This window comes from Lissotriton helveticus, chromosome 7 (assembly GCF_964261635.1).
Source record: "Lissotriton helveticus chromosome 7, aLisHel1.1, whole genome shotgun sequence".
In the NCBI taxonomy this organism is placed as follows: domain Eukaryota; kingdom Metazoa; phylum Chordata; class Amphibia; order Caudata; family Salamandridae; genus Lissotriton; species Lissotriton helveticus.
In genome coordinates, this window is record NC_136068.1 from 584,252,883 (window position 1) to 584,266,249 (window position 13,367).

Here is a 13,367-nt window from a genome sequence, read left to right on the forward strand (position 1 = left end):
CGTTGTTGTAGATAGTAATGGTGGTTCTGCCAGGGAAGAGTTGGGAAGGTGTGATAGAGAGAGTTAGGCCATGAGCGGTTTTCCTGGTGGTGGAGACGGTGAGTAGGGTTAGGAACGCTTTTCTCCATTGAGCTCTGCGTGAGGTGTGGAAGATGATATCAATGTTCAGGGCTCCATTGCCCGGTGAGAAGTAGGTGTCGGCAAAGGGCGTTTCAGGGTGCGACCTCATGAAGTTGTGTTTAAAGCGTTTAGCGGCTTTTTTGTGAGAGTGGAAGGGTAGTTGATTCTATATGTGTGCTTGTCGATGAGATCCATGTTAGGATGGCTGTAACAGTGGGTTTGGGAGGAAGAACGATAATAATACACATATGCAAAGAACAACTATCAACCGTTGGTTACAAAGCACAGGAGTGACACTAGTGAGTGGCCAAGAGTAGGCAGAAAATCTAAGAGGTAGCAGGAACAAACAGTGCGCAGGTGCAGCTTACAAAATGTACAATATATGAGAGTTAGCAGTCAGTTAAATGGAGCCAAATTGACATATCAGACTGTGAGACAGTTCATCCATATCGCATTTCCTTCCGATCGTGGGTGTGGAAATCTGGCGGTGAAGCTTGGGCATTTCGCATTCTCGTGGGTGGCAAACAGATCTATCTGTGGATGCCCCCACCTTTGGAAGAATGGTTGGAGAACTTGTGGGTGCAGCTCCCATTCGTGAATCTGTTGTGACTGACGACTCAACAGATCTGCTATCTGATTGTGAATTCCTGGAAGGTGTTCTACTGTCAGGTGTATGTTTTGAGGGATGGCCCATCACCAAATGTTCTGTGCAAGTTGGGACAGTTGCAGAGAGTGTGTCCCCCCCTGTTTTTGTACATAATACATGGCTGTCATATTGTCCGTCCGGATTAGAACAGCTATGTTTTGTACTTGTACTTGAAATGTTTTGAGTGCTAGGAACATTGCTAGCAGCTCTAACTGGTTGATGTGGAACTGTTTCTGTTGATTATTCCATTGGCCTTGTGTGGTATAATGCAAGAGATGGGCTCCTCATCCTGTGAGGGATGCATCTGTCGTGAGCACTATTTGTGGAATAGGGTCTAGGAACGGCCGTCCCTTTGTCAAGTTTTTGGTGTTCCACCATTGCAGAGAGCAATATGTACCGGTGTCCACCAACACCAGGTCTGTGAGCTGACCTTGAGCCTGATTCCACTGTTGTGCTAGACATTCTTGTAGTGGGCGCATTTGCAGTCTTGCGTGAGGGACTATGAAGATGCAAGACGCCATCATGCCTATTAGTTTCATGAACACTCTGGCTTGAAGAGAGTGTTGGTATTGAAAAAGGGAAACTAAGTTCTGAATGCTTTGAATCCTGGCTTGACTGGGATACGCTAGAGCTACTGATGTGTCTATGGTAGCTCCTAGATATTGATGAACGTGCGAAGGCTCTAGGTGCAACTTGGTGTAGTTTATTGCAAACCCTAAGTCGTGTAGTGTTTGAATCGTTTGTTTTGTGTGTAGTACACACTGGTTGAACGATCTTGCTTTTATGAGCCAGTCGTCGAGGTATGGGAATACATGTATCTGTTGTCTTCTGAGATGTGCTGCTACTACTGCTAAGCACTTTGTAAACACTCGTGGTGCTGTTGTGACCCCGAATGGAAGGACTTTGAACTGATAGTGTTGTCCTTGTATGACAAATCTTAGATACTTCCTGTGCGCAGGATGTATAGGCACATGAAAGTAGGCGTCCTTTAGGTCTAGTGTTGAAAGGAAATCTCCCTGTTGTAGCAATGGGAGTACTTGTTGTAAGGTGATCATGTGAAAATGATCTGATTGTATATAATGATTGAGGGGCCTGAGGTCGAGAATTGGTCTCAGTGTCCCGTGCTAGAACTTCCTGTTAAAGCAGAGTTATGTGTTCTGCGGACATTGGGCGCTGTCTGGGTGGTATGTTCGGGGGGGGTGCTGTGAGTTCTAGGCAGTAGCCATGTTGGATAATCTGTCTTACCCACTTGTCTGTTGTGATGGAATTCCAGACAGGTAGGAACTGTGATAGTCTGCCCTCTACAGGAGTGGAATGTTGTAGGGGAGGCAGAGGGAAGTCACTGTTTGGGAGTGGTTGTTATTGTTGTTATTACCTCTACCTCTTCCCTTGTTATTGCCCCTGTATCCTCCTCTAAAGTAGCCTTTATTAGAGGAGGTTTGTGTGTGTGTCTTAAAACATGTGTTATCTGCGCAGATTTGCTTGGAGCCTCCTCTATAAGAGGAGCGGCGACAAGAACCTCTAGTTTGGGTAGATTGTAATGCACCCATAGACTTGGCAGTGTCTGTGTCCTTTTTCATCTTTTCCAGTGTATTATCTACTTCTGGCCCGAACAGTTGGTTCTGATTGAAGGGCTGGTTCAGGATGGTAGTTTGTACTTCTGGTTTGAAAACTGAAATACGTAACCTTGCATGACGTCTGAGAACACCACTAGTGTTAACTGCTCTGGATGCTGTGTCAGCTACATCTAGTGCGCATTTAATTGAGGCATTAGATATTAATTTGCCTTCCTGTAAGAGCTCTGCTGACAGATCTTTGTGTTGATCTGGTAGGTGTGCGATTAATTTTTCTAGTTGGTCGTAATGAGCCCTGTTGTAACGTGATAGTAAGGCTTGTGTGTTTGCTATGCGCCATAGGTTTGTTGCTTGTGCAGCAATTCGTTTCCCTGACGCATCAATAATCTTGGATTCTTTGTCAGGCGGGGGGGGTGTCACCAGAAGTCTGAGAATTGGCTCTTTTACATGCATTTGACACTACCAAAGAGTCTAATGGCAGATGTCCTTTAATGTATACTGGATCAGTTGGTGCTGGTCTATACTTTTTCTCTATTCTGGGATTGAGTACTCTACACCTTACTGGATCTTTAAAAATGTCTGGAGCATGTTTAATGACTCCTTTGATCATTGGTAATATTTGAGTAGACCTTTGTGACTGTTCAAAAGTGTCTAATAAGAAGTCCTCATCAATAGCATCAGAGTGCTTAGAAACCCCATGGTAAAGTGCAGCTCTGTTTAATAAATGATTAAACCCAATACTATCCTCTGGAGGGGAGCGTTTTGTTGGGTAGTACTGAGGATCAGTGATGTCTGGTGCATTGTTTGGTGCAAAATTATATCCATCGTCTTACTTGGGATATTCTGGGTTGATATCCTCATCTAAAGGGTATGTATGTGGCTCTGTTATATCACCCCCCCCCACCCAAATCATACTCCTCGTCAGTGTGGTGTGATGATGCAGGAGATTGAATAGGAGAGGTTATAGGTTCAATATATGGAGTAATAGGAGAGGGAGAGGGTGAAGGAGAGGAAGGGTGCATTGGAGAAGATGCACAGTCCTTTTTAGCAGGAACCACAGGTGTAAGTGGTGTGGTGTGTCTGGCCTTTTTTATAAGGAATTGCTTCCACATGTCAATTTTTTGGATTAATATGGACTTTTTTCTGTTTAGGATCTGGTCTAAACAGATCTTCCTCTTCTATAATCCTTTTCGGCGTCGATTTTTTCGGTGCCGATAGAGATTGCTTAGTGGTTTTTGCCTTAGGTGGAGTAATTGAGTCCTGTGGCAATTTTTTCGGTCCTGAAGGTGGTTTAGGTTTATCTGGAGTCTTTGGTACCGATATTGGAGGTTTCAGCATGGAGACAGGTTTTGCTGGGCATGCGGCGCCGGAATCTGGCTTCCCTTTTTTGTTTTTGGAACCGGAAGGTTTCGGAGTGGAAGCTTTCGGGTCCGGTAGTGTCTTTGGCTTCGGCACCGATGTGCCTTTTGGTTCGGGTGCCGAAGGTTCTTTGTCTTTGGGCACCGAAGGGCGTTTCGGATTCGGTGTCGACGAGTCCTTCGGTGTCAAAGGATGTTTCGGTGCCAATGGAGGAGGTGAAATTGGCACATGTGGTTTTTTTGGCGCCGAGGCACCGGAAGGTGTAGTCTGTTTCCTCGGAACCGAGCCCGAAGGCGGGGCGTTAGAGGGTAATTTTCAGTCTCGACTGGGCCCCATGGGCGGAGTGCCGACCGTTGCCTTTTGTTTGGGTAGTGTGTGTCGTGCAGGGGCAGAGGTACTCAAGGGTTGTCGAGATGGAATCGAATAGTCCGAGTCCTCTGCCCCCGATATGATCTGTAGATCAGGCGAGTCTTCCTCGGCGACGAGTGGAGCCTCGTCCTCGGAGACATTCTCTTCGACAATCTCCTCAAAGATCGCCTCCGGTGCTGGTGCCGCTCGCCTCATCTCGTGTCGACGGGCCCTCCGATCCCGAATGGTCTTCTTCGATCGGAAGGAGGCACAGACTGTGCAGGTCGACTCGTCGTGTTCTGGCGAGAGACAGAGGTTCCAAACCTCGTGATGGTCGCTATGAGGAAATTTTGCTCGACATACCGGGCATCTCTTGAATGGAGTTCTGTCCATGAGGCGTAGGCCGTACGGCGCCGATAGGCCCAACGGCCAGCATCGACTCACCGGGATGTAGCTGGTGATGTCGAAAAGTCTATTAGATGTCGAAGAAGTTTATCTAAAGTTTCACGCTTCGAAAAATGCAGAAAAGTGTTTTCTAGCCGGAGCGGAAAACTTTCATCCGAACCCAGTGGCGGAAAAAAAACAATCTGAGGATTGAGTCGATGACCATGCGCAGTCTTGTCCAAGGGAGGAGTCACCATCTCGTGACTTCAAAGACTTCTTCCAAGAAGACAACAACCTGCAATCATCCGAGCCCAACACCAGGTGGCGATCTATTGCTAAATGTACAATCTGCAGCTCATATGCCTCGAACATACATAATATCAAAACTATTTTACCACCCCTTCTCGAATTTTAGGCAGCATTAGAGCAACTAAAAACTAACATTCGTCTGCATGTGACTCGGACTGGGAAGGCTCCTCATCTACCATGAGGGAATGTGCCATCATCCTGGTTTGTTGAGTGCCTCAAGGATGAGTGTAAGAATATATATTTGTACCTACAACACTTACTTCTTCGAGACGCCTTCTTACACTCGGACTCAATTAGTAAATGGAATCTCATCCAGCTGCATAATGTATGAGAGCGTAAACTCAGACCCTGCGGCAAAACACCTATCATTGGGCCTCGGCACGAAATTACACAGGTAACAGACCCACAGCTTGGATCAGGAACATGAGTGGCTGGGTCACCAAAGGCTAGAATCAACAAGCTTGGCAACTTGCAGCACAAGCTCAGTAGCCCTCCACCTGCTCTTCAGATATTTCAACCTGTGTCTTCCCAGAAGAGGTTATTCAACAATACTCAATCTACACAAAGAATCTGTCACGAAAAGAGAAATTTTATCAACAAATCTGATCCTCCCTTCAACAGGGCATATATTTGCTCTCTTCTCACAACCTAGGATATGCTCTTCCCAACCAAATCTAAAATATGCTATAGCTTTTAAAACCTACCCAGAATGGACAGTTCTCTTCCTACCCATTGAGTATTCCTCCCCTTTCCATACCCAAAATATGATCTATCTTCCACTTCAAAAAAAGTGTGCCTCTTTTTCTACTCCCAAACAAGATGTCCTTTTCTCCCCATTTAGGAGCTCTTCATCTGATGCATGGCTAGCTATTTCCCCCTCAACAGCCAGGATATGCATTTCTCTTCGGATATAGGATCTGTACCCCCATTCTCTGCATTCAAGACCTGTTTTTCCCTTTGTTGTCCTGCATTCAGGCATGTGATGACCATTTCCATATTCATGACATGACCTGCCATTCTCAACATTCAAGATGTACGCTACCCTTCTCTACATTCAGGACGTGTGCTACCGTTCTCCACATTCAGGATGTGTTCTCCAGAATCAGGACATGCTTGGTTTGAAACCCAAACCAGCAGGTTTGCCTTCATGACACTCATACTGGGTTAAATATTTTATTGGCCCTTCCAGAATAATTCTCGACCTATCCAATCCCTCCCATTCACAGTGTGGTCTTCTACTGGATTCAGAAAGATCTTTCATTGAGAATCCACCTGTTGGCGAAATGCAGCGATCTGGATAATAGTTTAATAATAGCAGAAAGGATAGCCCAGGTAGCTGGGTGCTAAATGTACGCAAGGGCACTGATCTAGAAGTCATTTTTCGAATCCTAGCAAATTATACTCAGCATTCTGATATTAGTAAATAGAATACCAAACTTTCGTTAAGAGAAACACCAGCTATTTACAGGAATTTGCATTCAATGCAGAGATGAGGTATGAAGACCTAAATAAAAAACATACAATTATTACTATACACTGCAGATCGCCCAGACACTTGAACATTTGAAGATTTACATTAATTAGTCCCCAAGTAATAAAATACCTGAAAGAGACGCAGGCCACTGGTGTCGGACAAGAAGCGCAGATCTCGGTCAATAAGAAACTCAACTGGCACCACTGATCCAATACCCAGCTTATCCACCAGTGGAGTGAATGTCTGTGAACAAAGAAGATTCAGACATTTGAAAGCCACCAACAACAGAACACGTGTCCACTAATTAAATCTTTTCAAACACATTTTCTATGTAAGATTCTACTGTTGAAGGCTTCCCACTCAAAGTTCAACAATGTAAATTCCATTCTGCTGGTAGTGTACTGGTTTATTTGATTTGAGTGATGCTGTGACGTATAATACAACTGTAATCAGTAAAACTTTGCTAGAGGTGCACTGCTGCCTACACCACCATCCACTGGCCTGAGTTACATTTATTTGCAAAGAATATCCGCCACTTAAGTGGCCTCCAAGCATTAGAAGAACAAAAGTTACTTGCTGTAATCTCTAGTTCTCCAGTATTCGTGTCTTTCATAGATTCACATACCTGAATCATTCCCCGGAGTGGGAGTCCCACAGTACATAAAAAAGCAATAATATGCAATAATATCCTTAGAAAACTTGGCAATAACCAACCAGGAAGTAAAGTAGCCCAAGCTACAATAGAAAAAAACTTCCACACATGACTATCCTAGTCATTTTGTATAGCCCAAACTGCAGCCAATCAGGCAACAGCACCTACCAGAAAGTCCTCGCCATAGGCTCAGGCACTCAGATTTTCTCGCACAGAAGTGAAGGTAAAAACCAACCTAGCCTTTGAGCCTCTGAGGGGAGGTGGGCAGGTTGCATGTGAATCTATGAAAGACACCAATATTGGAGAACCACAGATTACAGGTAAGTAACTATTGTTCTTCTCCAGTACTGGGGTGTCTTTCATAAATTCACATGCCTGAATCAGAGTACAAAGCAGCATATAATAATGCTAGGAAGACGCTATCTGTAGCATAAGTTTGTGTATATGAAAAACACAATCATAATAAAATGCCTAATTTCTAAAAGCATGAGAATTTGCAGTTACAAAGAATGTACATAATAATAGGCATGAAGTAAACGTCTGGAAAGCAGTAAAGAGGAGGAGGGAAAACAGAGGCTCACCTTACCTGAAAAGATTACGCAGAACTGCTTGACCCACTGAAGCCTCAGTGTCGCTGGCTGCATCCAAACAATAGTGCTTGGTGAAAGTATGTCTGCTGGACCAGGTTGCTGCTCTGCAGATTTGCTGAAGAGGAACAGCAGCGAAAAGAGCAGTCAAGGAAGACACAGCTCTTGTAGAATGAGCCCTTGGAGTTGCCTGTAAAGGTCTTCCTGCTTGTATATGGCAAATGTCAATAGCAGCAGAGATCCATCTAGCTATGGTTTGTTTAGACACTGCATGTCCTTGTCGTATCTTTCCATAAGCGATGAACAATTGATCGGATTTGCGTATTGCAGAGGTCCTTTGTAAATAGAACTTTAAACATCTCCTGATGTCAAGTGTATGCAATGCTCTTTCCGCAGGGGATTGCGGATTAGGGAAAAATGTCCTTAAGATGACTGGCTCGTTCAGGTGAAAGTCCGAAGGCACCTTAGGCATACATTTTGGGTTTGTGCGGAGCACTACTGAATTAGACTTTAACTGTAAGAAAGGTGGATGGACAGTGAAAGCCTGGACATCACTGACATCTAGATGAAGTCAAAGCCAACAAAAGAGCCACTTTCGAAGTTAGGAGTTTTAAATCCACTCTGTGAATTGGTTCAAAAGGATGGCGCATAAGCTGCACTAACACTATATTGAGATGACATGATGGAGGTGGATGACGCACTGGAGGAAACCTTCTGAAAGGTCCATTAAAGAACTGCTGTATTATTCTTGAAGAGTAAAGAGAGGTGGACCCATCTTGACGGTACCTCGAAATGGCTGCTAAGAAAGCCTTTAGTGCTGCGCGAGATAAACCTGCCCTTGCCAGGTGTAAAGCCAATATCTCATCCGGCGTTGCTTGAAAAGGATGAATCCCAGCTGATTGACACCAGCTACAGAACCTTTTCCATTTAAGTCTGTACGTTTTTATCGTAGCAGGTGCTCTTGCATTGGCAAGTACCTCCTTACAATCCGCAGAGATATTCAGATGGGCAAATTCAAGGTACTCAGGCACCAAGCCGCTAATTTCAGAGAAGCCGGGTCCGGATGGTAAATCTGACCCTTCTGAATGGAGAGGAGATTCGGTACTGGTCGAAACTGTATTGGATCGCACTCTGAGAGGAGAAGGAGCTCGGTGAACCAGTACTGGCAAGGCCATCTGGGGGAGATGAGAATCAGACGACATAGCTCTTTCTTCATCTTCCGGAGGACTCTGGGAACCAACGGTATTGGAGGAAAGGCGTAGGCATATATTTGAGACCAGTTGATCGAAAACGCATTCCCCTGAGAGTCTTTGTGGGGATGCCAGCTTGCAAAGAACAGGCATTTGCTGTTCTTCTTGGTCGCAAAGAGGTCTAGATCGGGATGACCCCACTGCTGGAAAATCCGACCCACTGTTGGTTGATGTAGTTCCCATTCGTGAGTGGACACCGTTTATGTGCTGAGGGTGTCCGAAAGAACGTTAGCAGTTCCCGGTACATAAACAGCCAAAAGATTGATTCTGTGTCGTATCGCCCATGGCTATATCTCCTGGGCTTCTTGAGATAGACAAACCGACCGAGTTCCTCCCGGTTTGTTCAAATAATGCATGCATGTAGTATTGTCTGTGCGGCCTAATACCGTGCTCCCTTGAATGATTGCGCGAAAAGACTTGAGGGCAAGGAAGATGGCTCTTAGCTCCAATAGATTGATAAGCCAGACCTTCTGTTGAGGGCTCCATTTCCCACTGACCGTCAGCCCTTGAAGATGTGCTCCCCAACCCTCAAGGGATGAGTCTGTGGTGATTGTGAAGTTTGGCACGTCTTGAAGGAACGTGCAACCCTTCTGTAAATTTCTCTCCTGAATCCACCAGAGAAGAGCCTCTCGGATGCGAGGGGTGACTCGAATGAGATCTTCGAATGAGCCGGAGACCTGCAGCCATTGTAGGTGAAGTTCTTCCTGAAGAGGCCTCATCCTGAGGCGGCAATTCGGTATCAAAGGAATGCAAGAAGAAACCATTCCCAGAAAAGACTTGAACCGTCGGACTAAAACGAATACTTTTCTTACCTGTCAGTGTAGTTTTGCAGCTTGAAGATCTTTCTGGATTCACTATGCTGTGCATTATTCCGCGGTCTTGTGGTTGGGTCCGGATTCGTAGACTTTTTTTTTCTTTTCTTAGCCCAGGTGGGCGTCGGCGTCACACCCCCTTGGGTGTATTTCCGGTGACGTCGGCATGCTTCCTGCGGAAGCTCCCACTCTTGGGCACCATCTTCAGGTTCTTTTTTTCCGTGTTTCTTTCGTTTCTGAAGTAATGGCAATGTTCTATTTATTTGGTATTTTACCGCTTTGTACTTTTAAAGTCCTTTCTTTAGTTAACCACCTCTTCTCTCTCCAGCCTCATCTTTCTGGCGGAGGTGGGTGGGTTCGCTAGTGAATCCAGAAAGATCTTCAAGCTGCAAAACTACACCGACAGGTAAGAAAACTATTCGTTTTGCAGCGTGAATCTTTCTGGATTCACTATGCTGTGCATAGATTTTGTAGCGGTTTCTCATCTCTGTGGCGGCTGGGTGGAAGATGAGCGTTGGGTGTTGAATATGTGCTGTAGCACCTTCTGTCCAACTTGAGCTTCCTTGTTCATTTGTATGTCCACACAGTAGTGCTTCGTGAACGTGTGCACCGAAGCCCATGTTGCCGCCAGGCATATGTCCTCTATGGGTGTGTTAGCCAGGAAGGCTATTGTAGCGCCCTTCTTCCTGGTGGAGTGGGCACGTGTCCCCTCTGCCAGTTCTTGTCCTGCAAGCTTGTGGCAGAGTTTAATTGTCTGTGCGATCCATCGTGCAATGGTCCTTTTGGTTACAGCTTTCCCCATGAAGCTGTTTGCGAATGACACAAAAAACTGTTTTGTTTTCCTGTGTCCCTTTGTCCTTTCAATGTAGTGCATGACTGCCCTTCTGGCGTCCAGGGTGTGCAGAGCTCGCTCTGCGCTTGTTGTTGGTTTTTGGAAAAAACTCGGTATCTGTATAGACTGGTTCATGTGAAATTTCGATACCACCTTCGGCATGAAGTGTGGCTCAGTCCTCATCACAACTCTATCATTGTGTATTTGTATGTAGGGTTCTTGTAGCGTCAGCGCTTGAAGCTCGCTTACTCTGCGTAAGGACGTTATTGCAACCAGGAAGGCTGTTTTCATAGTTAGCATCTTTAGGGAGGCCTTGTGAAGTGGTTCAAAGGGCTCTTTCATGAGTTCCGTTAGGACTGTGTTCAAGTTCCATGCAGGTGGCGGCACCCGCTTGGGTGGTGCGATCCTTTTCGCTCCTTCTAGGAATCTCTTCACCACCTGTGATGTGAAGAAGCTCCTGCACGTTTCTCCCCTTGTGTAGGCGACTATCGCTGCCAAGTGAACTCTTAAAGAGGATGAGCTAAGGTTCTTCTCCAGCAAGTGCGTCAGGTACCTTAGCACTGTGGAGTCCCTCTTCATTTTATTGTGGAGTCTTTCCTGTCTGCACCATATAGTGAATCTTTTCCATTTCGCAACGTAGCACTTCCGAGTGCTGGGCCTTCGTGCCTCCCGAAGTACCCTCAGGGTGCTTTCTGGTAGTCTCAAATGTGCGAACTCTATGTCCTCAGGAGCCACGCTACTAGGCTCATACTCTCTGGCTCTGGATGTAGTACCTCTCCGTTCTGCATGGAGAGTAGGTCTTTCCTCCTGCTGAATCTGTGGGGTGCACACTGTCATCTCCATGATCTGCGAGTACCATGTCTGCCTCGCCCACTGTGGTGCAACCAGTATCAGTGTCATGTTGCTCGCTCTGCACTTGCTCAGCACTCTGTGCATCAGTGGTATCGGGGGAAAGGCGTAAGCAAATGTCCTTGACCAATCTATCCATAGGGCATTCCCCAGTGACCCCTCCTCGGGCTGCCTGGATGCGAAGTTTTGGCATTTTGTATTCTGGTGTGTGGCAAATAGGTCCACCGATGGTGTCCCCCATCTGTCGAACAGGTACCTTGTCTCCTGAGCATTGAGCTCCCACTCGTGGGATGCCGATGTCTGCCTGCTGAGCCAATCGGCTTGTATGTTGTCCTTCCCTGGTAGGTGTATGGCTAGCAGGTCTATCTTGAGAGGGATGGCCCATCTCCATATCTCCTGCGCCAGCGTTGAAAGCGGGGCTGACTGTGTGCCCCCCTGCTTGTTGATGTAGAACATCGCAGTGGTGTTGTCTGTTTGTATCAACACCTTGTGTTTGTACAGTCTTGTTTGAAAGGCTTTCAGTGCAAGGAAGATTGTCTTCAGTTCTAGGTAATTGATGTGTTTTGCCGCATCTGTTGGCGTCCACAGTCCCCTCACCTTGAGCTCCTCCATGTGAGCACCCCATTCCTTCAGGGATGCGAGGGGAGAGGTGTGGCGCCGCGGCCAGGGCGACTGACGCTGGAATCTGGGGATCACGGTTCGATCCCCGGCGCCAGGTCAGCCAAGCACCATGTGACTCTGGGCAATAGCTCGCTTAATCTTCCCGACGCCCCCAGCGCCTAGAGACCCTTACGGGTGATTGTGCGCTTTACAAATGTGGACTTTATGCGTCTGTGGTGATGGTCACTGTTGGTGTTGGGGGCGTTCGAGGCTTTCCCCTTGTTATGTTCTCCATGGTCCACCATGGCATCTCCTTCTGCACTGCGTGGGTTACAACCACTAGATCCTCCCAACCGCCTGTAGCTTGTGACCATTGCTCCTGTAGCCATTCTTGAATGAGTCTCATGTGGAGTCGTACATTTGGTACCAGGTGGATGCATGATGCCATCATGCCCATGATCTTGCTCGCAGTCCTCACTGTCCGAGCTTGCCCCTTCCGGTAGAGGCGAGTTTCCTTCACCAGCGCCCTCGCCCTCTTCTCGCTGGGGAACACCTTGCCCAGTAAGGTGTTGATCTGTGCTCCCAGGAAGATCTTGACCTGTTCCGGCTCCATTGATGATTTCTTCCAATGGATGGAGAACCCCAGGCTTGTGAGCGTGCTCGTCACTATGTGCGTGCTGCTTGCATTTTTGGTATGAGTTTGCTTTCACCAGCCAGTCGTCCAGGTAAGGGTATACGTGTATTCCTTGCCTTCGTAGGTGCGCTGCGACAGCTGCGAGGCACTTTGTGAAAACTCTTGGTGCCGATTTTAGTCCGAAGGCCAGTGTCGTGAACTGGTAGTGGCTTTCTCCAATGGTGAACCTGAGCATGTGTTTGTGCTTTCTGTTCATTGGGATGTGCAGGTAGGCGTCTTTGAGGCCTATTGTGACCATGAAGTCCCCGGTCTGCAATTGTGGGAGCACCTCTTGCAGGGAGGTCATTTTGAATTTTTGCGTTCTTATGAATTTGTTCAGGAACCGTAAGTCCAGAATGGGTCTCATTGTCTCGTCTACCTTTGGTACCCGGAAGTACGTTGAGTATATTCCTGTGTTTCTTTCCTTGAAGGGTACCCGTTCTATGGCCTGCTTCCGCAGGAGTTCCTTTGCCTCCTCCTGAAGACACTGCAGCTGCTTGCTTGCTAGTGTTTTTCTTTTTGGTTTTCTGCTTGTTGGCCTCTCCTCCAACTCTATGCAGTATCCGAATTGGATAATGTTGAGGATCCATTTGTCTGATGTGATTTCTCTCCACTCTCGAAGGTAAAATCTTAATCTTCCTCCCACTGGTGTCATGTGGTCGTAGGTGTTTAGTTTGTCTTGACCCGTCTGTACGTGCTGCCCCCTGGGATCTTTTTTGTGGGCGGGCACACGGAGTTTTTTGAAGTCACTTAGAGGTGGGCTGCTGCCCCCCTCTTCTATTTTGTCCCCGTCCATTTCTCCCTCGAAAGGACTGGCCTCTTTGTTGGTACTGCCAGGACTGCTTCTGCTGACCATGCTGAGCCTGCGAGTCTGCCTGGTGCGTTTGCTGGAAAGCCT

At 46.8% G+C, this 13,367-nt stretch overlaps 1 protein-coding gene across 1 annotated transcript in view; it reads right to left on the bottom strand.

Annotated features, from left to right (window-relative positions):
• KDM3B (lysine demethylase 3B) overlaps positions 1-13,367 on the bottom strand; it is a 1,181,011-nt gene that overhangs the window by 1,065,171 nt on the left and 102,473 nt on the right. The window contains exon 3 of the mRNA XM_078652703.1: positions 6,344-6,457. Coding sequence (XP_078508829.1) covers positions 6,344-6,457 — 114 coding nt within the window. The remainder of the gene's footprint in view (positions 1-6,343; positions 6,458-13,367) is intronic.